The sequence below is a fragment of the Betta splendens genome, chromosome 13, assembly GCF_900634795.4.
Source record: "Betta splendens chromosome 13, fBetSpl5.4, whole genome shotgun sequence".
Lineage (NCBI taxonomy): Eukaryota > Metazoa > Chordata > Actinopteri > Anabantiformes > Osphronemidae > Betta > Betta splendens.
Genome location: NC_040893.2, coordinates 15,345,143 through 15,370,797, shown reverse-complemented (window position 1 = coordinate 15,370,797; position 25,655 = coordinate 15,345,143). Strand labels below are relative to the sequence as shown.

At 47.5% G+C, this 25,655-nt stretch overlaps 1 protein-coding gene across 2 annotated transcripts in view; it reads left to right on the top strand.

Moving 5' to 3' along the window:
- epha4l (eph receptor A4, like) overlaps window positions 1-20,924 on the top strand; it is a 45,201-nt gene extending 24,277 nt beyond the window's left edge. Inside the window, exons 5-18 of one of the 2 annotated variants that reach the window (XM_029170258.3) lie at window positions 1,389-1,724; window positions 6,579-6,703; window positions 6,789-6,948; window positions 7,976-8,087; window positions 9,923-9,981; window positions 10,440-10,553; window positions 11,038-11,223; window positions 14,350-14,411; window positions 14,568-14,777; window positions 14,858-15,007; window positions 15,416-15,612; window positions 16,494-16,652; window positions 16,754-17,933; window positions 19,454-20,924. In XM_029170258.3, coding sequence (XP_029026091.1) covers window positions 1,389-1,724; window positions 6,579-6,703; window positions 6,789-6,948; window positions 7,976-8,087; window positions 9,923-9,981; window positions 10,440-10,553; window positions 11,038-11,223; window positions 14,350-14,411; window positions 14,568-14,777; window positions 14,858-15,007; window positions 15,416-15,612; window positions 16,494-16,652; window positions 16,754-16,868 — 1,985 coding nt within the window. In that variant the 3' untranslated portion in view covers window positions 16,869-17,933; window positions 19,454-20,924. Of the gene's footprint in view, window positions 1-1,388; window positions 1,725-6,578; window positions 6,704-6,788; window positions 6,949-7,975; window positions 8,088-9,922; window positions 9,982-10,439; window positions 10,554-11,037; window positions 11,224-14,349; window positions 14,412-14,567; window positions 14,778-14,857; window positions 15,008-15,415; window positions 15,613-16,490; window positions 16,653-16,753; window positions 17,934-19,453 lie in introns of both variants that reach the window. The other variant, XM_029170257.3, reaches the window with a different exon arrangement.
- The last annotated feature ends 4,731 nt before the right edge of the window (window positions 20,925-25,655 follow it).

The window sequence follows — 25,655 nt, the reverse complement described above, 5'->3', positions numbered from 1 at the left end:
TAGATTTATATTGTACCTGAGGCGGCGCATGGTATCAGAAGGAAATAGGGGTTAGCTGAGCTGCGCGCGGCGGCAACGACGCTAACGTAATGACTTGTGTGCAGGCGCCTTCATTTATAAAACCCCATCTGTAACTTGTTCTCCTTGTCTGAGAAAAAGGGAACGAGGTGAAAGAGAAGCGGTGGAAATGTGGATGGGGAGGAAAGTGGGAAAGGGTTTAAAACATGCTAATGAGAGTTTATTAATGCGTTTGCTAATAATAACAGTGCAGTTAGTATCCTTTCCTTCACCCCTCCTCCCCCAGAACTCCATCCATCCATCATCCATCCATCGTCTCCTTGCTCTCAGCCTCAGCATTTATTCCTTCGCTCTCTACCAGACTACTATTAGCGTATTATCTGAATCCAGTGCCTACTTATACAGTGCGAGCCCAGTTGTACTACGGTCCTGTCTTCATTAATACGTCACCAAAGTGGGCTGATTTCACCTTAGGCGACCACGTGCACACACTCCTACACACTGTCCCCTTTGCTGCTCCCTGTGTCTCTGTGAAATCATTCATTGCCACTCCGCTCCTCCAAAAATAACACTGATAATTAATTTCCGTTGTGAAATCATTCGTCTGTGGACTGAATAGCTTTCATATTTCACCCGGCATCGATCCCCCCCAGCCAGCTCGCGCGCGCTCCATTAGTCAGGGGGAGCGAGACAGGAAAAACAGGGATGGGGAAGAAACGGAGAGAGGGAACTTATGTCAATTACGGCCGCTCGCGTTTAAAGGCAATGCAAAAAACACATTCATTACAATGAACCTGACACGTAAACTGGGATTGATGAGCAGGAGGGTTTCATCGCGTATCTGCGGAGCCGTCATATAGAACCGCAGCACGTAGATCTCGATTTCAAAGCTGGAAACCAATGGCGGCGTCCAAAGTAAACTGTCCAAAGTTTTTGAGCGAGCGCCGTGAAGCCCCGCTGTTAGCAGCGGGTTCGGGCTCTGCGCCACTTCCAGCTGATCAGACATTTGAATGGAAAAGAAATCTTCTGGCCTATTGGATTTCAGTTAGCGTGGTGAATTAGCTGAAGTGAAATCGGATCCTCCCTTTTTGTAACAGACAGGACATTAACAGGGAATTCTAGAGGCCTGGGTTAGTAATAAAGGGACAACCCAGTCAATTACACGTTTACATCTTTGTTACGAGTATCTAGTGAAAGAATCAATTACCACAGGCGCTGCAGACGCCACCAAAAGCGCCCGAATCCTCCTGTATTCTCTTAGCAGACGATCATAAACCTTTCACTGTCCACAATGAATTTGTTTCTGTTTCTGCTTCATCTCAGGCTTCATTAGCGACTGGTATTAACATCAGCTCCTCCGTCCTCCGCAGGTCCCCCATCAGCGCCCGTCCACCTCATCTCGAACGTCAACGAGACTTCCGTGAACCTGGAGTGGAGCCCGCCGCGGAGTTCGGGCGGGCGCCAGGACCTGACGTACAACGTGGTGTGCAAGCGCTGCGGGCCCGACGGCCGGCGCTGCCAGCCCTGTGGCAATGGCATCCACTTCAGCCCCCAGCAGCTGAGCCTGAAGGGGACCCGGGTGTCCATCAACGAGCTGCAGGCCCACACCAACTACACCTTCGAGGTGTGGGCGGTGAACGGCGTGTCGCCCCAGAGCCCCGGTCCGGAGCAGGCGGTGTCGGTGACGGTCACCACCAATCAGGCGGGTAAGACCATCGGTCTCAGAGCTGCTGGTACTGGATGTGAGGCTGTAGCTCGTGTAGGCTGGGGCTTCATGCTGGGCACCGCTCCGTTACACTGGGCGCTTGAAGTAGTATTTGAGGGCAATGTGCTTGTCAAAACGTGTTTATTAAAACTGTGAATAATTTGGGCGAAGCCTGGGTGATTACTGAGGAGGCGGATGGATTCTGCACGGGGAAATGATTTTCTGCTATATTTGACTTGAGTTTGGCATAATTAGAGAAGCCTAGGCCGCAGATAGGGCCAATGTGCTATTTATAGCTCTCGGAGCTAATGAATTAGATTAGTTTATTGATCTGTGAAGGCTTCGTTACAAATGCTGAACTGTGTGCGGAGGTGTGTGTGTGTGTGTAATTATTCTAACACAGCTTCCTCTCTAGAGCTGGAGGAGAGCTCTTCAGCCTGGGGGTGCATTCAAAGACTCCTGTTGTTTTGTCATTTAGCCATTCTGTAACCGGTTGTTGTGCAAATGGATTTTATGACCCTTCCCTTTCTCTTCATTCCTCCCTTCTCTTCTCCACTTATAGCCGATCATTACCTTGGTCTTCTTTACTGCTTGGGTGGCAGGCTAAGTGCCTTTTTGTGCCATTTTATTTTTTTATCACTAATTTCCGTCCCTGGGAAAAGCGAATACCGTGAATAGGGCACGGACCAGCAATTTAAGGACACCGTGGCTTAATTTATGAGCTGGGGTCAGGAAGATAGAGATGAATGGATGTGCTGCCTGTGGGAGAGCCGTGGGTCCTGCCAGACAGCCATGTGTGGGAGCTGTAATGGAGCACACCCTCGAGTCCAGGCTGAGGGCTCGCAACCGCATGTCAGCAAAGTCACACAGGTTCACTCTAAAGTGCACACGCTCACACATGGACTCATACAAAGACATAATAAGACGCACATAGCAATGTCCCCCTGAGGTTGCTCCAGGCTAATCTGCTGACTTCAACTTGTAAGATATAGATGATGTTGCCTTTGGCTTGTCGCTGTTGCATGTTTCACAACTCTTCCCCGGGATTAGTTGTATGGAGTTTGCAGCTGGAGCCTCAGTTCAGAGTGTGCGAGTGTGGACGTGTGTTCCTTGCACATGTGCAGCACAGTCTGCACGCTCGGCCAAAAGTGAGAAAATGTGTTGCACGGAGCGTTTTTTGTGCCCGTGGATCAGAACCTGACTCTGATTTATTACTCAAGGATGTTTCTAGTGGCGCTTTGTACTATCACAGCAAAAAAGATGGTTGCACATGGACTCGCACAAGAACATACAAGGCTGGAATGAGACCATAGGAAGCTTAACATGATATTATATACAACGATATATTGTCTATGGTTGCTAAATTATTAGTTAAGTCGTAAGTTATTGCTCAGCAACGGAGACAATCTACATTTTTCTCTCAAACAATATCTCCATGTGTTTCCATGTGCCTGTCTCTTTTCATTTGTGTGCATGTGTGTGTGCATGTTAAAGAGAATGGCCCAGACTGATTGGATTTCTTCCTGCTAATGCTCAGTAGGGGCTTTAGAAGCTCTGGTTTCAGCCTCTGGTAATCCAGCCAGTCATCTGTGGCTGTCCCTCTTTTTGTATCGCCTCCCCTCATCCAGACACCATGGATTACACATTTATTATGATAGATTTATTAGGATTTATAAGTGCTGTGGAAAAGACACCCCCGCCGCCGCCGCCTATCCATAAAAGCTCAGATTTCGGCTACAGAAGAAGTGAGTGGGGCAGGTTGGAAGGGAGGGGGAAAGTGTGTGTGGGAGAAGGTGCAGTGGAGAAATATTCATACATACAGTACAGAAATAACAAAAAAGGTCTTTGCACTCAACTGCAAGTAGGAATATACGCACGTGTTTGGAAGCGCAGACTCCATGTTCCTCTATGAACAGATTCATAAATCAGCTGTGTGTGACCTCTTCACCCTGACTGCTCGGGGAAGGGGCGGGGGGAGAGGGGACATGTCCAAGCTTTGAACTGACCCCTGGCTGTAAATGGGTGTTTTCCTGATTTTATGGGATCAGGCACTTGTGTGAGAGAGTAAGAGGGAAATTAAGCGTCAGAGTGTGAGAGGTGTTTATGTCTTGATACAAAAGACTTGGCAGCCTTAGGTGACTCAAAGTGAATTAGTGCAAGAGCGAGTGTGTGTGGGCACGTCTGTCAGCACGCACGTGTGCGAGTTTCCATCTTTCTGGCAAAGCGGACGGACGTACATGTGGAAATGTGTTCGGGGAGATGGAAGCGGGTTTTATAGGTCGGGAGGAAGGATCCAATGCGCGGGAGCCATTTTCTCAGCACCCTGAAAAACGGCTCCCACCTCGGCTATTTTTCCTTGGCGGCAGCAGAATCGAGTGACTCCGATCTGGCAACCAGGCCTCCAATCTGGCAACCACATGTGCAGCCCGGCCCCCTGTCTTTTTTTAATGTCAGACCGTAATCGGCTGCAAATTTGCGCACGACCACAGCTGCTCCTCGCAGCACAAATAATTTGTGCCGAACATGCTTTGAAAGACAAACTCGCTCACTCAACAAAGACGGTTCTGCACGGAGAACAGCCTCACCGACCTACAAACTGCGCTCCGTTTGGGTTTTTTTACTTCAACTGCACTATATGTGCTTGTGCCAAGTTGTTGCTTCTCATTATATCTGCATAGGTGATGTAATTGAGTTTTTTTGCTGTCTGTATAAGATAATGGGGCTCACTGTATGCTCTTCTATGTGAATTATCTTTCAGTGTTTGTAATGGGGTCATTTGTGTGTGTGTGTGTGTGTGTGTGTGTGTGTGTGTGTGTGTGTGTGTGTGTGTGTGTGTGTGTACAAGCAGCGCTGAAAAAGATTTTTTGAGCCCACAAATTTGAAATGAGATATAAATATTCATTGTGTCTAACACTTATTATTCCGTCAGCGTTTTTAGCCCACGCATTCAGGAGGCAGTAAGAAATTACATATCTGACCCACATTTTTAAATGTATCTAAAGAGGTGCCAGCCAGTCTAGCATGGTCTGCCCAAATCGCAGCCTCGGGGTAAACTTTGCTCATGACAGACAAGCAAGGTTTAGTCTTGCATCACCTTTAAGCAGTCTACACAATCATTTAAATGTGCGTGGGTATCAGTTTGCTTCTTAGACGTTCCTCAGACTAATTTGTCTTAAAAAACTTATGACGCTTGGCCTTGATGCATTACTTATTTCGTGTCTGCGCGGCAGTCTCACGTAGCAAACCTCAGAAGGGATCACTCATCTTTATCCTCACATTAGGCGAGGGAAAATAAAAACGCAACAAGAGGAGGCGAACGCGATTAAAATGCCATATCTGTCAGCTTGGGAGGAAAGATGGATGTGTGGATTACCTTGGGGCAATGAAGGTCTCGGGGTCTTTTTTCTCCACCGGAGTGTCCTCAGTCAGCCCCAAGAGGGCCTTCAAATTGGCTTTTGCTGCTGGGTATGATTGATCGGAGGGATACAAATGGCCGCCATCTAATTGTTTAACAGAGATACAACACATTAGGCCAACAGGATGACACAACCTTGGGTTAATCCATTTACCAAGAGATGTCTGCAATCCCATCTCTCTCCATCTCAACCCCCCACCAGTCGCAGACCCTTTGCGCCCCTCCTGCCTCTTCTTCACCCCACTGAAACTCAATCCATGACGGCTGCTTAAATTCCAGTCCCGTTTGAACTGTATCCCTGGTTAAAAGCTGGGTTTTGTTAGCGTTAGCCTGAAGGCTAGGCTCCCTGGAGCCCTAAGTTAAAGCGATGAGAATGTATATAATGTCATCGATAACCCAATCATAATCGGTGGACCATGGAACCCTCATTAATCATCCCACTGTAATTTTTTAAGCGGCAGATGGTCTGGACAGAGTAAGGTTACAGTATGACTGAGGACCCGAGGTCAGAGAGTCACAGTCTTGGTGAACAGTGCAGCGCTACCTGAGTGCCACTAGAAATGAGACGGGGTTTATGTGTTGTGAACGCGTGAATGTTTGTAACCTAGACGCAAATATATCAGTTTAAATTTAGTCAAAGCTCAATCTGTGCTTCTCTCTTTACAGTATTATCTCGCCTACACCTCTGGATTTCTCTTAGTAACAGTAAAAAGTGTGTATGACCCCATTTTAATGTTGTCGCTCTGCCCTGAGATAGAGGTTTGATTTGTGCAGCGGTGCCACACTGGAGGGAGGGGATGGGTGTAAGCCATTATCTTTACTTTAACCTTCACGTGTTAAAGGCGTCTGAACACAGATAGCACAGTTGCTTGAAATATGGCCTCATTATCAGCGGCAGCAGCGAGGGCTTAAGATAAGATCACTCACTGGAGCTATAATGAAAAACAATTGATTTGCACTCTTGAAGACAAACGGGGGAAAAAAGAAAATGGCTTGGGCTCATTTTGAGCTTTCTGAGGCCGACGTGGAAGCGTGAGGTTTCCCAGGGTGACCTAGAATGAAATGAAGTTAAAGCAGCTTGTAGCAGAAGTGACTGAGATGCTAGTGTCAGCTGCGAGGAAATTGGATCAAGTTTATAGACGAACCATTAGTTCAGAAATGGAGCATTGCCATATACTCGCGATTGAGCCGTGTGGCCGCACGGCTCTGCAACGCTTCAGCTTTTGAAAGGAAGCCAAGTCCAAAGAAAAATGGAAGTGATTGCCTTGTGGCTTGGCTTGGCCCACTGTTTGAGTTTCTCAGCAGGACGGGGGGTGGGGTGGGGGCACCACAACACAAAACAGTTTGGGTGTCTCCAAGGCTGAAAACAACATGGAGGACTGGGAGAAATCAGCAGCTTTAAATCTCCATCGCTTTTTTCTCTTTCTTTGATCTCATTAGCTCCTTCTCCAGTGACCTCTATTCAAGCAAAGGATATAACCAGACACACCATCTCCCTGGCCTGGCAGCCACCTGACAGAGCTAATGGAGTCATCTTGGAGTATGAAGTCAAGTACTACGAGAAGGTGAGGGGGTAACCTAAGATAAAGAGATAAAATAGTCCCTGCAACACTGGGTCCGAGCTAATTTTCTCTCTGTCTCCGTCCTCAGGACCAAAACGAAAGAAGTTACAGAATCATTAAAACCTCGTCGAGAAATGCCGACATCAAGGGCCTCACGCCGCTCACGTCGTACGTGTTCCACGTGCGCGCCCGCACGGCAGCCGGATACGGGGAGTTCAGCGGCCCGTTCGAGTTCATGACCAACTCGGGTGAGTCCTGCCGCACCGCTCGCATCCGGTGGCGCCGTCGACGAGCCCGTCTCTTTCATAGTGCAGTCATTAATCAAAATACCTGTCAGCTATAAAAGATGATATCGCGCCGGAGCACCTGGCTCGCAACTTGAGACGCTTCCATTATTGAATCTGCAACGGGTCTCTGTGACTGTGCCAGCTAAAGTTCTGCCTGTTTGGCTTTTTGAGGCCTGTTTCTGACGTTTCAGTTGGAATCGGCTACTTGTTGTTTCACATAAGTATCTGGTCATTTGGAAATTGAAGTCAAAATGTGGTGCCTGTGACTTTTCAGGGTTTCCACACACAACATAACCAGCACATATGTTGATTTCAAATTAGCCTAAACCCGACTGACATATCTTTATTTCATCATTGCAGGCTGCCAAAAAATGTTAAAAGCAACTCCTGACTCTTGAGACAGTTACAAAACAAATCCAATATTGATGATGAAAGAAATCATTTTAATGACCTTAACGTTACTCGAGGAGAAACCGAATAGTGGATGTCAGAATAAATTCAAACATGGAAAAAGACAAATTCATCCATTTAAAAGCATTCTAGCTTCAACACTTCACTGCCCAGAGAGCCGATTGTCGGCAGATTATGCGGCTATGAAGCGGAGATGCAGAGATGCACCGTAGGCACAGGTGCTCCCTTTGTCATGCAGATAGAGACAGCGGCACATGATAATGACATGGTCAAGCACACATCCTAATGGGCTGTCATTGTCCGTCAATGAAGCATGGGGAAGAGCAGAACAAATGGGGGGGAGCTGCAAATGGAGAGAAGAAGGATAAACATTGTGCATGAGCGAGAAAGAGAGATAGAGACACAAGTAAGGTGGGGGGGGGTTCTTCACTAAGTCAATGGCTCTGACAAACACAGAATGTTCCCTGGCTCTTTCATGTGCGCTAACTCGATTGTGCGAAATGATATTGACTTTGCTCTGTCTCTGCCCAACATCCTTCCCCTCCGCTCTTCTCTCCTCCCAACCCCTCCCCCTCAGTCCCAGCTCCCATCATCGGCGACGGAGCCAACTCCACTGTTCTGCTGGTGTCTGTGGTGGGCAGCGTTGTGCTCCTCATCATCCTCATCAGCGCCTTCGTCATCAGCCGAAGGTGAGCGGGCGTCATCTCTCTGTCCCGTCTGCTTTGTGTCTCCCCCTCTTGCCTCCCAGCTGAGGGACGTCTCGCTTAATGACAGGAAAAGTAGCTGTCAGGAGATGGACACACACACACACACACACACACACACACACACACACACACACACACACACACACACACACACACACACACACACACACACACAGATAGCCAGACAGCTTGTTCTACTCGCTTTAGTCCGATGAGTGATGACTTGCCACACTGGAGAGGTGATTGACAGCCCCGACAGCTGAAGAGATGCAATCAGTGACCCCTCACTCCCTGTCCTCTGCATCCGTCCCCGCTTCTCACAATCTCGCCAAACCTCCCCCTCTATCCCTCAGCGAGCGGCTGTAATCCTGGCCTCTAGTTATTTTCTCCCCGTGCGTCTTTGCTGACTGCCGTGAAGAGAGAGAAAGACGGGAAAAAAAGAGGGAAATAGAGGACGAGGTAGAGGCGGGTGGACAATGAGATAAGCGGGCGATGAACACTAGCTGAGCGAATACGGACGGAGTGAGAAAGGGAGGCATCAGGTGGATTTGCAATGACCCAATCTCCGGGTGTTAACCGGCGAGCGGGCCTGAGCGCCGTCACACAGATGGGATTACATGCAGATGGGGCTGCTTCACCTCAGGGTGTTAACCACACTCTCCTTGTGTACTTGTGTACGTGTGAACGCGTGTGCACATGCTGAAAAACGTATTGTTGCTGTGTGTGTGGCGGCACCAGGGGAAGGAGAGCGTTAATAGCTTGTGTTGTTTCCTGCATGTGTGTGTGTGTGTGTGTGTGTGTGTGTGTGTGTGTGTGTGTGTGTGTGTGTGTGTGTTGGGGGGGGGGCTTAATGAGCATTTGTTGGTCCCTTTGTGTGTGTGAGCGTCTCTCTTTATATGGAAACCAGATCACTGTTTGCATATGTGTATTGCTGTTGAGTAGGATGGGAAGTGAAGGGGGCTGTTGATTGTGTGTGTGTGTGTGTGTGTGTGTGTGCGTGTGTGTGTGTCCTCCCTTCTCCATGTGATTGCCTCTCTCCAACCAAGCAGGTGGTTGTCTCTGCCTTTTTCATATGCATGTGACGGCCGCTGTCATTGTGCCGTTCTGTGATTGTGGGGAGGGACTGTAATCACGTAGCCGTTTACAATCATTACACAACGGCAGACGAGGACAATGTCCCACACATCTGGTCATTTCCACCACTGACCTAACGCATCAATATAAGCACAGGTGTCAGGCTGCCTGAGGGATTCAGATGGATTTCACTGCATCTTTCCAGGATTGATTTCTAGCTGTTATCTCCATCTGCTTCTCTGGTGCCGTTTATTCAAAAACCTTTAGCGCCGTAAGACATTTTACTTCACTGCATGCAGTAATAACATGATACTATGACTAAATATTACGTATGAAATACATATGTCCATACAGTCATAATATCTTCGTTAGTGAGCTTTAGATGTGCTTTTGTATCTTGATCATTGGTATTTTGTGAAAAGCAAATCTGCTGAAATGTTCCTTTAGCCTCTTGGTACTGTATCTAGTTTTAAACACAAAAGATGTTTTTAATTTAATGTTTTTAATTTAATGTTTTTAATTTAATGTTTTTAATTCATTTAATCTTAAACTGTAATCGATACTAGTTTAAAGTTTAATACACAAGTGGACCTCAGTTTAAGATTTAATTAGAGTTTACTAAATTAGCTTATGATTAAAAGTTTAAGTTTTTACATGAGCAGCAGACGTTTAGCTTCACATTCTGAATCTCTGACATTAGAAACATGACATGTGACTGACAGTCCAGATGTTTTTGCCCCCAGGCGCAGTAAGTACAGCAAGGCCAAGCAGGACTCTGATGAAGAAAAGCACTTACATCAAGGTAAGTCACAGTTAACACTCCATCTACATACCCGATAATTGAAAAACATTAGCGCTGTCAGGTGTGCTCATGTGCATGCACTCGAAGCCACAAATGAAGCCCATAAAATGGGGGAAAGACGAAGTATTGTGAAGTTAATGTACTTGCATCCTAACATCCTCCAAACACCTCATTATCAAGTCATCAGCGTCGTTATTTGCATCCCACAAAAATTTAAAGTTAATGAGCTCCATCTTCACTGGAGTCAGCCACGGTGACATGAAAAGCTCCGGAGTCGAAGTGTGAAGTGAAGGATGGCGAGAAGAAAGGAGCAGGAGAGGCTCCACAGAGGAAGGCGCTGTAGCCTGCAGCATGATGGAAATGAAGAACAGATGGAGTGCAGTTGCCAGAATCAATTAACCTTTATTTTTTACTCCCTTCTTGATTTTTTTTTTGCTTCCTTCTTCTTCTTTCCGCAGGAGTAAGGATATACGTTGACCCCTTTACGTATGAGGATCCGAACCAAGCTGTCCGCGAGTTCGCCAAGGAGATCGACGCCTCGTGCATCAAAATCGAGAAAGTGATAGGAATTGGTGAGGAGCTGCATGTGTTTATTCAGCACACTCTGCTTCGGACTGGGTTTCGGGTCCGTGTCTATCTGTGGACCCTCCTCAGAACTAAAACTATTGTTTCACCAGCCCATGACTTTTGGTCTGTTTCTAGAGAGGTCAACGAGGGGAAAAAATCCAGGGGAGGCTAAATATGTTGTCCTTGCTATTGCTGTGGCCAGAGAAAAGTCATCCAATGACAAAATAATAAAGAGAAGGAATCAATATCCATTTCCCCTCTCTCTGCTCCGGTGGGTGAGGGAGGGAGGGGCAGTGAGGGATTAGAGACCCTGATCAATGTTTAAAGTGGAGCCTTTCTAACCTGCACAAACACACGCACACACACACAAACAAGATAGAAACCTTCACCTCTTCGCTCTTTGAAGTGATTTATGGCACCCGCGCTGCTGCTACCAGCGCGCCTGTGTATCATCATTCCACATTTTCGAGCTGACCGTGTGCTTTCCAGGGGAGTTCGGCGAGGTCTGCAGTGGCCGCCTCAAGATGCCGGGGAAGAGGGAGATCTGCGTGGCCATCAAGACGCTGAAGGCCGGCTACACCGACAAGCAGAGGCGTGACTTCCTGTCTGAGGCCAGCATCATGGGCCAGTTCGACCACCCGAACATCATTCACCTGGAGGGCGTTGTCACCAAATGTATGTGAAGAATGTGTGTGTGTGTGTGTGTGTGTGTGTGTGTGTGTGTGTGTAGGGGGGCTTATTGTTAAACATATAGTGTAGGTGCACACAACTCATTTACACACAACAAATATTTCATTATAATAACACCAAGGGCACTCAGGCAACAGTAGTTCATTACAAACTACATCTGCAGGTGTGGGTGACTTTGGAGAAGGCTGGCTAACCATGTGTGCAGCTCTGTGTGCTCTAGTGCCGGTGTATCCACCAGCATCTACAGACACACGGATGCTTACGTGGCACATGCTGTAGGAAAACTGCACATGTGTGTCCACACATCTCATCCCAGGTATTTTCCCAGGAGGGGTCTGTCCAGATGGAAGGGGTCCAAGATTGGTGGGAAGGGGGAAGTGGAGCTAGAAGTAGCTGGACAGTCGGGGGGGTGGGGGTCTAATGGGTGTAGGAACAGGCCCTGTAGCACAGCACCAGGCTCATTAATCATGGTGTCAGCTGTAAATGTGTTTGGGGTTACGGAGTGATACCCTATCCCTCCTCTATCTGCTGCTGCACGGCCACAGAACACTGGCCGAGTATCCCTCCCTTTGCCCTTGGAACTCTGTCACGGCCTCTCTCCCTTTACACCTTTCACCGGTTTTGTTTGTTGGACTAGCGGGTGCGTGTGTTGTCAGCACATGTTGCCGTGTGGATGCCATTGATTGCATGCATGTGTGTGTGAGCGTTAGTGTAGCCGATGGCCAGCGTTGGCTCAGGTTAGATGGATGGAGGGCCTTAATGTGTCGTGACAGAACAGCCTGGTCCTATCTGCGCTAGATAACAACATCTCCTTCGCTTTGCACACACTGTACACACACACACATAGACATACACATTTAGACCAGCCGCAGCTGAAAGTGAACAGCAGCACAGGCAGGATTGCTTATCACCTATAACACGTCGCACGGCAGGGAGCGACCCCTCAGACCCCACAGAGATGGATCGAGACAGGCAGCGCAAAGGCAGACAGATGGACAGGAGAAAGGACAAGAAATCGGAGACGATGAGGCAGCAGCCAGGAAGGTGCAAATAAAGACACAGCGAGAAAGGCAGGGAGGCGGCTCGGAGCTGATAGACCAGAGACGAGACAGAACAACAGCGACGATGACAGAGGGGGAAAGCGGAGGGTGGTCGAACTACTGAACCGGAGGCTGAAAAAGGAAGAGATGGGATGAGACAGAGGGCGAGATGAAGGAGAAACAGATGAGCTACACGCAAGCGACTGGAGCCGACATGAAAGGATGGCGAGCCAAAGCACGAAGGGCATCCCAGACTCCCACTCCACCTCCTTCCACTCTTACTTTTGAGAGCCTGACATGAGGTTTGGCCAAATTAGTCCTTCACACTTGAGCGTGTCAGTGGAATCTATTAAAAGTCCATTATTTGAATTGCGGTCCCTTCTCCATTACAATCAAGTTAAAAGGAATTCTCAATCTGGCCTCAGTTTGCTGGCATGTCCAACACAGCCAATTAAGCCTTATTAATTATGGAGGAATTCCAAATAGACACTAAAATACATAAATGTGCAAAACTGCCTCACTGTGGACTGCTGGCTGCGGTCCACCATCTTGAAGCCTGTGTATATTTAATGCTTCGATCATGTTAGCGTGTAATTAAAAGCCAGCCTCTATTAGAGCTCAGAATCAGACGTGATATCTTTAGTGGCGGCTTTCCATTAAGTATGCGAATTTAGAAAAGACTTAAAAGCCAAATCTTTGTTCACTGCAAATGCCAGCACACCAGACAGTGCTCGGCCCAAAACTGTCCCCCTGTTGCATTTGTTGCCTTCCCCGTTTCTTTGGCAGGTGATAGTCGGCCCACTGGCGGGGCCCTCGCCCAGAGTTCATTGCCAAAGGCGGCAGTGCGTATTCAGTAAACAAGGAATTAGCATGCAAATGAACTGCGAGGAAGAGGGCGGGGCTGGCAAGGCGAGAGTTTAAGGTCGCAGGTCAGACGCTCCTCAGACTTTATTGGGGGGCTGTCAATCACTGGCTGCCCCAGGCCAAAGGCACACAACAAAGGGAACAAAGATGGCTGACAAAGAGGGCCCCCCATCCTCCCCCAGCTTCAACTCGACTTCCTCTTTTTTGGGGGGCATCGCCTCGGCGGCCAGTAATTAATGGCGTTCCAAACACACGGCGGGTAAAGCAGTGACTGACGGCCTCTTGGCAGGGCCAGAAGCCTGCTGTGGAGTGGAGGTCCTTCACCTTCACAAACTTCGCTGCCAACTGTTCAGCTGACTCTCTGCTTCCTTCGGGAGAACAGGAAACGTTTTCCCACCAGGCATCGTTCCGTCAGAATAACCGTTTAGGTCCACCTTAACTGTGCCACCTGAAATGGAACCTGAAGAACGGTACTGTCCTAGGAGGAATTCGCGGCAGCACTTTTTCAACATGTGTTGTTACCATGGCTGGTTAGACACCAGCTTGCCGGCGTTTTGGGACAAAAACAAGCCACTCTCCCCTCACTGGCTTCTTTTCTCTCCGCCTCTTCCTAAGAGGAGGGGAGGAGGAGAGCGCCTCATCCTAGGAGACAAAGGCAGACAGAGACCCACCAGGGAATGTCCACCCTCTCCACCGCCTGCCCCGGCTCAGATAAAGACACAGACGGTTCCCCAAGAGAGACAGAGCGGGAAAGACAGAGGGATGGGGTGAAAAGGGCCAGAGAGGAGTGGCAGGGATCAGGAGGGGACAGTGAGTGAGAAGGATTAGGAGAGGAGGGGAAAAGAAGCAACAGTGGGAAGCTCACAGAGGAGTGACAGATGCATCCAAAGTTGGCACAGCAGCAAGAGGGCAAAGGGACAGTGAGTAACCGAAAGAGTGAGTCAGATGGATTCTTTGGGTACAACATCCACCATCACTGCATATTTGCATAAACACAAGTTGCCTGAGTGTGAGTGAGTGTGTACTAGTGTTTTGTTTCCGTGGAGGGGGGGGGGGGGGGGGCGCCTAATTAAATCACACGGGACAAAGATGGATGTCCTGACACACACACACATGCAGACACATTCCCTGGAGAACCCCCTGCGGTGTCGGGCTGTGATGTGAATTGTTTACCTCCGTAATCATCTGCCTTTCATTGCCTCTCTAGGTAAGCCAGTGATGATTATCACGGAGTACATGGAGAACGGATCGCTGGATGCATTCCTAAGGGTCAGTCATGCGTTTCTGTCTCTGCACATGTGCATGTGATTGTGCGATACGCTGATCTCGGCTTATCTCTGTCACGTCAGCCACCAAACTCTCAAATGTTTGCCCGCAAACGTTTATCCCTTCATACCTAACACCTAATTTGTTTCCGCCCTACAGAAGAATGACGGTCGCTTCACCGTCATCCAGCTGGTGGGCATCCTACGCGGCATCGCCTCGGGCATGAAGTACCTGTCGGACATGAGCTACGTTCACCGGGACCTGGCCGCCCGCAACATCCTGGTCAACAGCAACCTGGTGTGTAAGGTGTCCGACTTCGGCATGTCCCGTGTACTGGAGGACGACCCCGAGGCCGCGTACACCACCAGGGTGAGTCTGTCGGTGGACTACCCGCCTTTCACCAGCCTGCATCGTCAGCAATCGTTAACCAGTCCGTCTTTCCGTTCCAGGGAGGGAAGATCCCCATCCGCTGGACGGCACCAGAGGCCATTGCTTACAGGAAGTTCACCTCGGCCAGCGACGTGTGGAGCTACGGCATAGTTATGTGGGAGGTGATGTCCTACGGCGAGCGACCATACTGGGACATGAGCAACCAAGACGTAAGTCTGGCGAAGGCAAAATAAATAATACACAGCTTTAATTAGCATGAGGCATTAAAGTGTGAATAATAATTCCAGTTGCAGCTGCATGTGTACTGTCAGACATTTTTCAAAGACACTTCATCATTTCAACTTAGTTAAATAATTAAGTTTCCGGCAGGGGTGATAAAACTCCAGCAGTTCCACTGAATCCACATTACTAGTGCCACTAATGATGATAAAGACTTTAATTTATGCATAAACAATAGTCTGGCGTAGGTGGCTAATGTATGGTAATTAAAAATTACGTTACGCATGTAAAATTAGAGGCAAAAATCATTGCTTTAATAAAACAGCCTGCAGTGTTTATTCCAGCTTGACTCTGTCTGGAAACAAAGCCATTCAAAGCTGCAATAATCTGCTGTGCAGGTGATCAAGGCTATTGACGAGGGCTACCGGCTGCCCCCGCCCATGGACTGCCCCGTGGCGCTGCACCAGCTCATGCTGGACTGTTGGCAGCGAGAGCGAGCTGACCGGCCCAAGTTTGGGCAGATCGTCAACATGCTGGACAAGCTCATCCGGAACCCCAACACTCTGAAGAGGACCGGGGGCGAAGCCGCCATCAGGTGAGGGGAACGGCCTCTACGTTGGTTCGCAGGGAAACACAGGAAATGCCCAATATGGAAATGAAGCGTTGCTCGATTATTTGGAGAAATGTTAAGACATGGGACATTATTGAGCGTTTGGGAGATATAAGACTGAGACTTGGCCGAGCTAAAAACAAACACGACCCTACAACTCCGGCGCCATTACTCTCCAGTGGCTAAATGTGTTAAGAGTGACCTACGCATGTTTACAGAGTCGACAGAGACCAGTGGGAGTTTGTTAGAGTTTAACAAGCGTGTGAGCATATGTGAGAGTGGATGCACACGCTCGCCTAATGGTACACACCGCCAGCGAGAGGGAAGCCCTCGTGGAGTAATTAGCAGCACTGAATCCTATAAGTGCAGCTTTTACAGTTTCAGGAGGGGAGAGGAAAGTCGCGTGTGCGTGTCTATTATGCTCTCTATGCATAATCCTTTAGACGGACTGAGTATGGATGACTTGTTAAAGTATTTGACATCCGATTCTCGCAGCTGGAGAGATAGCGAGTACGTTGAGAGCGCGAGAGTAAGTCACAGAAGGAGCAGGAGGCTGGCGGAGGTAAAGCGAGTGATCAAAATCAGAATGCGAGGAGGAACTCCTCTGCTGTAAAATCCACTGAAGTGTGCGTGCGCTGTGCGTCTGCTGCGACTTCAGGCTTAACTAAGTGTGTCCGTCACACACCCCGGAGGAACTGTGTTTGACTTGGCTTGGTTTCTAGTATGACGAACTGAACCGGGACACGAGACCCAACTGAAGGTGTCCCAGAGTCTCGCAGGGGGGGAGGGGAGCTCATAACTCTTATATCATCTGTAGAACTTGAAACTAATGGAATGAACCCTTATTATTCCCCCCCCCACAGCAGACCCAACACCACCCTGCTGGAGCCGGGGAGCCCCGAGGCGTCCTCGGCTGTGGGCACAGTGGAGGACTGGCTGCAGGCCATCGGCATGGACAGATATAGGGACAACTTCACGGCTGCTGGCTACACCACACCAGAGGCGGTGGTCCACATGACACAAGAGTGAGTAGGAAACAGAACATGTAGAAGGACCCCTGTGTGTGTGTGTGTGTGTGTGTGTGTCACGGGCTTTGCCTAAAAGTCTGCGCTTCGCTGTGTTTCAGGGACATGGCTCGCATCGGCATCTCCTCAGCAGCACATCAGAACAAGATCCTGACCAGCGTCCAGGGAATGCTGTCCCAAATGCAACAGATGCAAGGCAGAATGGTTCCCGTCTGAGGCATTCGGAAAAGAAAAGGAAGCAGGGCGACTTCGTTTCTTATGAAAATAAATAAATAAACAAAAAAGAAAAAAAAGACAAATAAACAATGAAGAAATAGTTTACCTCATCCATGCACTTTAAATTGGATCTAAAAGAAAAGAAGTTGATGAAGAAAAAAAAAAGTGGTGAAAATGGCACTTTTTCAAAAATCAGACCTTTACTTTGCCCTTTTTTTACCTTTTGTTTTTTGAGAACGGGAGGTTTCGGCCTGCGGCGTTTGTGGATAGATGGAGGAACGGATGGAAAAGTACTTCCAAGTTGCCAATCTGGAGTGCCTTTAACGGCCTACAAGAAGCAGAAGCGGAGGCGGGAACAGTACCTTTCTTCCTCCTCCTGGGGCAAAGTGTTGTTTCTGGAACCTTTTTCTCTGGAATAAACTACGGATCCGATTCTTTCGATTTCCTGTGACTGTGTTTATTGTACATGAATTGTTGCTGCCCCTGCCACCATTGTTCTCTGTCTCAGCTGGATCTGCTGGATTTCTCACAGACAAAATGGTGGCGCCCAACTGTCAGACGTGAACAGTGAATCTGGTGGAGGGTTGGATTCTGAAGGGAGACAGTGAAGCAGGGAGGGCTTGTTTTTAAGGAGCGCCTTGTTGTGCGCTCTGTTCTGGCCTTGTTTTTCTCCCAGAACCCTGTATTTCGTTGCCCTCAGGACGTTGCAGAGAATGTGTTTGATCTTCCAGAGGAGCCTTTCCACTCCCCTGTCTTCCCAAAAAATGCTCTGCCACTCGTCAGATGAACACACAATTTGGATTCTTCCACTTATCTGCCCATCTGAACCGAGGCGCCCGCCCCCCTTGTACTGCGGGACTGACTCTTCCTCGCCACTTTTGACGGACAGGTGTTTGGACCAATTGACTCGTTTTCCGTGAAGTGGATGATGTCACTTCTTGGCAGGACGTACGAGCTTCGCAAATGCGTAACAGATGCAGAACGAATCTGGGTCATGAGCATCATCATCATCGCCAAGACGATAAACAAGAAAATATACGGAGGGTTGCTCAGACCATCGTCAAGGTGAGGGCTGAGAGTATTTTATTGTACTTCTAGTGTGAAACTAGTGGAAAGTGGATTATACCTTTGTTACTGCAGCGTAGTGCCAATAAACCCCCTCCTCTTTCATTACTGGCCCCTCAGCTCCAGAAACTCTGTTAATTAACAAGCAGGTCATGCCACCTCATGCAGCCAGAGCAGATCAATAACCGATGGCCTGTGATCAGTCTGCAGGCCCGATGCTGCTGGCATGTTAATGAGAAGAATTAATCAGCCACTGACTCCCAATCAGCCAAACAGAGGCCCCCAGAAACACAACACAGGCCCACGTCACAACGCTTGAGTTTCATCACATCAGCTGCCACTGATTGCTACCACTTTATTAGGCAACCCAGATTCTAACGTTGTGATTTTCTGAGCAGAAAATAATTTATTCGCATAAATTAACACAAATCGCCAGGAGGTAATAAAGCGTGGGCCTAACTTGATCAGCAAGTTCAGGAATGGTCGAACACACTTACATAACAGCTTTAATTTATGCAGCGGTGTTGGCTTATGGGGTTTGTTTCTACACCGAGTCGCCAGGTAATTAGATTCTATCAATGCAGCGCAGCACAGCAGCCCCGAACGCAGGTCTGAGTGCTTCAGAGAGGTGTCGACACAGATTTATGGTAATGTTTGTCGGCATTAGGTGCCGCGGAAAAGGACGGCAACTAATAACACGTGTGACATTTATTGCTTTGTTGTTCTTGTATAAAACAGTGAAAATGGCCGTTTTTCTGGTCCAATATGACATTTGCTTTTTTTATGCAACCTGCAGCTCTGACATTAAACAAGCTGAGTTTTTTGTTTAAAAATAGCTGAAACGGATTAGAAAAAATTAAAGTAAAATTAATGAATGGACTAATTTATACATTCACATGTTTGGAGTTCAGTTTTGAACCTGTATTTCAGCATAGTGAGCAGGTTTTTAATAATTCATCCTCTCTTTATACCTCACTGTGACGGAACCAGTTAGAACCTTTTATATTTTTAGCATTCAAGTACTTTCTTCATGCCTTAACGCAGACCAACATATGTTAAGGGGATATAATTATTCAGTACTTGCGTGGAACGTTTAAGAGTTTACTTTTTAGATTTATTTCTGTTGGCAAAAAAAAAGCGCTGCCTAAAGGACGTATATGCCCAGAATTTATCCAACACTAACGGTCATTAAATGTTGATTTGCGGCGGCTTTGATGAGCGCCAGTAAGTCAAGGACATGTTTCATACATTATGTACATATAACAGCATGTCGTGCACATAAGTTAATAGAATATTGCGCTGAAATCCATCCTTCCCGCTGCTTCTCACTCTCCCTGGATGCTCTGGCTCTGGTTCACTTTGTGTAGTGGATGAGTTGAATGTTCCACGGAGCCGGAGCTGGAGAGCAGCATTGTGGGGCCGGACTGATGCCAAGCAGATTGCAATTCTTCTTTTTTTATTATTTCACAAAATCACCATGACTTAAGCGGCCTCTCTTCTCTCCCCCCCTCCCCCTTCAGCCCAGCTGCTGCCGTCCATCATTAACAGGAACCCGGGCCTCGCTCGCCACCACTAGAATTCTTCCTCTTCCTCCTCCTCTTTGTCTTCCTCCTCCCGCTCCTCCTTTCTCTCCTCGGAGCCTCCTCCAACACAGAAGTGACAAATCCGACCCCGAGCATCTGGGACGTCCGGCGTCACAGCGCATCCACTTGACAAACTAGCCACTGTGTGCTTGTGACCATCCAGCGATGGACTGGAAATACTATGAATGATTTAACAACATAAAAAAGAGACAATAAGAGGAATGTAATATAATCTAGAAGCCCTGCTCCAGCAGATAATGTACTTTTTTTTTTAAAGATAATTTTCGTTGGTCATTTTTTTGTTTGCTTTTTACGTTTTTTTTGTTTATTTTGTTTTTGCATGTAAAGTAACAAGATTGATTTGAGTGTGAATGTGTGAATGCAGTATGTGTATGTGTGAGTGAGTGAGTGACAGTGTCTTTGAAGTACTATCAGTCATTTTGTCTGTTTTCATGCCACTGCGAAAGCAGACAAGAGTTTTATTGTTTTTGATAAAAAAAGAAAGCCCCCGGACTTTTTGCTTCCTCGTCATCTAACTAATAGCTGAACGTGTGTCGCTCCCATTGTGCAAAACTCTACTCGGCGGCAGCAGCATTTACTACACAGCTTCCTGGAATGCAGCGCCTCCGCTTTGCAAAACGGACTCCCACGGACAGCGGGACTCACAGCCGACGGTCCGACACAGACTTGAGCTCGGACTCTGAGCTCACGACAAGCGAAGGCGGACGTCTGAACGCTCTCAGTGTGGAACTGGGAGCAGTGGAAAATGACACACCTGCGCACAGAAACGTCAGGACGAAGGTTTTTCAAAAGGGAAAAGGCTTATATTCATTTCTCCAGAGCACATACAGCTACAGGTTAACCCAATGGATTATATTCATTTCTTCTTTTAAACTGTACTTATGAATGTTTCAGAACTGGTGACACTTCAAATACTACAACACCTCCGTCCTTAATACAGCTCTACTGCGCTCACCTGTTTTGGCAAATGTGGTTTTCTTTTGGGCTTTGTCTACGTAAAAAGGACCTGTTTGGAAATATGCAAGAAACGTTGGGAAGGAATAAACCAGAATGTACTGTAAAATACTTATTTCCTTTACGTAAATGTCAGACGATTTGAAAAAGCAAAAAAAGGGAAAAAAATGTAAGCGTTAATGTCATTGTATGCCTTCCGATGCCATATGATCTAGCCATGTAGATCTAACATTCAGTCTTTTTTTTTTTGTACTTTTGGACATGATCATGACTCTTCTGTTTTGTTTGTTTTGTTTTTGACAAGGAGATCTAGGTACATGTAACTTATGTCATTTATTTATGTCCTTTTATATCTAGTTTGTAAAATAATAGCCTAAAGTGAAGAAAATAAAGGGGGTGCCGACGCGCACTCTTATTAAAGTAGACCACATGACGACGTGCCTGCTTCTCATTCACGCAACAGCGCAGACGCATCGTTTTCATCATTATTACAGTCTGCATGTCTGCAGAAGCGGGTGATTGCTCAGCCATCGCGCATTGATTACTGCATTATATGATTGCATATAATGAACAGGCTGTTTCTTGGCCTCGTTCGGCGCTGTCTATTCTTCAGCGTCGCCCCGTCAGACTTAAACACAAACAGACACACACACACACACACACACACACACACACACACACACACACACACACACACACACACACACACACACACACACACACACACACACAATGAGACATGTCCAGTCTGTTGGCACTTTGTCTCCACTGCAGCACGTGTTCAGCAGCTACATGTATCAGGACTCTGGACTCAAAAACGTGGCCCTCAGCTGCTCGGGGCTTCAGGCACCAGCACGCGGCCCTTCGTCAGGCTGCGGCAAAGCTACGTGTTTAATCAGAACAACATCTGCTTCCTCACTTCCAGCAGCGACGAACTGCTGATTGACTCGGGTCTTTGATAAAGGTCCGAGAGAGACGGGGGAAGAAAGGGCAGTTTTAGGAGCGGCGCTCAGATGAGCATTGAGCCAAATGGCTTCTTACACGTTTCCTGACAAATCACCAACACAAGGCATGAACAGATTTAGGGCCTGAAGATTGCACAGCGATGATGTTATCCACCTCAGAGGGAACATGTGCCTCCCTCTCAAATCCTCGTCAAGCTTCAAGGAAGATCCAGGAAGATTAGTGAGGCTGCGTTTGATAAACTTGCCCCGGACTAAAAATGTACCTCTCCCAACTTGGCGAGCGGCTTCAAAGCAGTTTAAAGCGATGCTATTATTTAAACATATGTTTTTAATCAAAAGTGTAATTACTGTTCACACTTCCAAAGTCTTGCTTTGCTCCTTATCTGCAACGAGGACGCGCTGCTCACTCTTGAGGTAAGAGGTTTAAAAATTTAAATGACATAAAAACCCTGCAGAGGTGAAGGCAATTTGTCAGCACAGCTTGACTACCTGCATCCATAATAACCAGCTACTATATATTGCATTAATGAAGCAGAAAACGTGTGAAAATGCTCATATGACCGTTAAAACAATAGTTCAACCAAGAAACACAAAATCTTTGATGCACCGAACTATGACATTATCTAATTTACATTTGCTACTGAATGCACAGTCGTGCTGTGGTTGGATGCACATTATTCATAGCAATTTAAGCAACAACACTAGAATTTGTAACCTCTAAGTCTTTCTTCCCTGATTATTCTCAGTGCTATTGCAACACAAAGGATCTAAAGTGAGGCCCGCAGGCCAGAGATAACAATTCCGTGGCCTCAGATCCTCTTTAACGCACATACACACACGACTCTACAAGCATTAATGCTTTTGTCAAGCAATTTAATTAAGAAACCTTAAGGTGAAGTGGCAGCTCTTCAAACTGGCTTAACCCCTGCAGCTTCAGACTGTCACCGCAGCTCTTTTCATGGGGTCACTCGGCTTCATAATTCAATTTCCTGATTCCAAAGATAAACCCCCTCCCGACTTGTCTCCTAAGCCAATCACAGCAGGACGCCACCCTTCACACTGACTCTATGATCACGCTGTCCTTTGTGTTCTTATACCTAAGCACGTCCTCATGTCCGTACAACAGCACCATCCAAAATCCAAATGCTTCGGTTTTAATTCCCAGCTGTTCCAATTTCGAGTGAAGAGCTCGCTTTTTTAAGTCTCCAGGTGATTGCTTGGCCTTTGTGCTGCAGCGAACACCGATGTAAAAGGAAGAACTGAAAGCTACTATCACGTATAAGAGGAAAAAAAAGAAGAAAGCTGAAATCATCAGCGGGAAAATATCTGAGAAAAGCCTCTGAAACGTCTCAGCATATCGATCGAGAGACTTCCAGCATAGATTTGACCTTGTGTCTAGTCTGCGAGGTTTTACTTCTGAAGAGTTTTGATTGACAACGCATATGCGCATCCATATGTGATACCAAAAAAAAAGGAGGCGTTCTGGCAGCGTGACAGACTGTGTCTTGATTGAGCTCTGTCTGAAAACTCTCGCTTCAGTCGGACCTTTTCCGTTTCGCCTTGAAGCCCGGCAGATAGAAACTAGCACAAACAAACACACAGCAACACGAGACAGCGCTTAGAGGAGAAACGTCTCCTCCCGGTTGCAACCCGGCCTAAAGCTTCTCTCCCAGACTCCCCTGTGAGCGATGGGAAGGAATGGGAGACGAATGAGAGCCAGGGAGCAGAACACACACAGGAACACAGAGCTCAGAGAGGGCAAGAAAGACGAACGGAGAAAGGAAGGTGCGGATTCACTCACATCAATGAAACGCTGCCCATTGGTAGTTTCCACAGTCAACTGTAGCTGTACCTCTAGAGCCAAAATAGATGAACATAGTTCAAACTGTTGGGAGGACGGCTGCAGAACGTGGAATCTGATGATATTAACAGAATCATTTTCCTTGATCCTGCATCTAGTGCGTTTGCAGCCCTGGCCTGTCACGGCTGCTTAGACCGGACCTGGAGCCCCAGTCTCCTCTGTTTATGAACTCGCTGCGCAGCACCTCGTAAAAGATGCCTGCGTCCAAATATGTCACGGCCGTGAACATCTGTCTGAAGCGAAGGAGGACAAAACTGAAAGACACACTTGGCCAAAGCCAAAATATGCGCTGGTTGAACACACAACCGGTCAACGACTACTGCAGCTGCTTCTATTGTTTTGCAGTGATGACTGCAACAGACCTAAATTGATACGCTTTTCGCTCAAGGCCACAGACACGGGCTCAACAGCTAAAGGGGCCTTTAGCTATAAGCGGCCTACAGATTGCTCCCCACTTGCTTTGTATGTGAAACTCTCCTTTTCCAAACGCATAATCCTCAGCGATGGTTGGTGCGTTGGGAGAATGTGCAGCTTTATCAGCCCCAGCACCCTAATCTCACCTCCAGGCCAAAGGGTGCTGGCTGGTGGCCTGCTCCCAGAGGAAGATGAAGGGGGGTCACCTCCTCGACCACGCCGCGCTTCCTTATCCACATCCACTGGCCGCGCTGCTGGCTGCACCTGATAGGCTGCACTCTGACCTCGCGCAACACACACAGGAGCCGCAGCGCGAAATCCACACGCAAACATGCTAATCTCTGGCCAAAGCGCTCTCCCCCCAGCTGCCAGGCCTCTTGTCTCGGACTCCTCCGGCCACGAGATGAAAGGTTAAGGAGGGAACGCGGTTTTAGCCTCCATTTCTGCTGGGGAGATGATTATTCGAGTCCACCCCCCCCCCCCCCCCCCCCTCCCGTGATGAAGGCCCACCTGCCTATCAGCGAGAGCAGAGACCTGGTTATCCTGGTGAAAGCAATGTTCACAATCCCCATGATAACTGTCTGATTGACTGGAGGTGGACAGACAACTATTTATATATAGAAAGACAGAGGGAGAGAATTGGAAAAGAGAAACGAAAGTAGAACTGGTAAATCAAAGGAGAAGTTCGGGGACGGCCATGTGATTCAATTTAAACTCCCTTTAACCTCATTTTATTTAAAAAGTTGGAACAAAGACGGAAAAAAAAGAAAAAACGTCGAATGATAGAGTGAAAGAAAGAAAGAAAAGGCACCTTGTGACACAGCGGCCATCCATCATCCGCTGGTTTGAGCCCAACGGTGAGAAAAAGGGGCGCAGATTAAAGGAGACGGAGCTCGACGGCGCTGCCGCGAGTCGGGCCCCGGGATCCTCTGCGTTCGGCACCGCTTTGGCCCCGGGACCGTTGACAGCAAGAAGATTCCTATCGCCGCTCACACACGGGCTACGACACATGCGAGCCAGCGCCGAACACAGGCACAAAGCTAAACATGTGGTCACATACACATGAGCCTCAGCCTTAATCCCCGCGTTTCAGCAGGTTGGAGAGGGGAATTAAAATAGCAGCCGTGCCCGGGGACTGTGGAGCAGCGCTCGGCGATAAGATCGGGGGCAGAAATTCAGTATGAGCGTGTCTGCGCTGAGGTTTTCTTTCATGCCTGGCTGGATTTTTTTTTTCATACATGCGTGTTTGTCTGATAATGAGTTAACACAACTTGTTCAGTGTCTCACATTAAAAATGTATTAATGCTAATAGCAAAATCTCATTGTAATCGTTGCTATTATCGACTTGGAAGCAATACACACTCACACACACAACACACTCAATAAAATATTTATACCGTATTACACAAAACACAGACACCCTCTAATATAAAAACTGGTTCAATAATGAATAAAAAACAAATAAAATAGTAATGATTTGGCATAAAACATACAACATTTTAATAATATACAAAACACTGCTGCACGAGCCGTAGATTAAATAGTACTAATCAAGTGCTGCGCAGTTTTAGTACACGTTAATATTATATGCTGTAGTTCTGCTGTGCTTAGATGGTCCTCCTGACTCAATGTGGCTTCCTCCTACGGTCTTTAATGTGTTGGCACATTTAATGTTTGCTCATAATGGAGCCCGCAACGCTGAAATTCCCCTTTGGGATCAATAAAGCATTTATGCTTCTTTATAATTCTAGAACAAATGCAAACATGAACTAAGCTCATCGCCCCAATGTCTGCTGGGAACACAGTCTCAGGATGAGTTACTCAACCCATGAAACAACTCTGGACAAGTTCAATAGCTCAGATTATTTAATCACTGCTAATAAGACGACAGAAACAGGCCAACATCTTGCATTATGGGAAATGT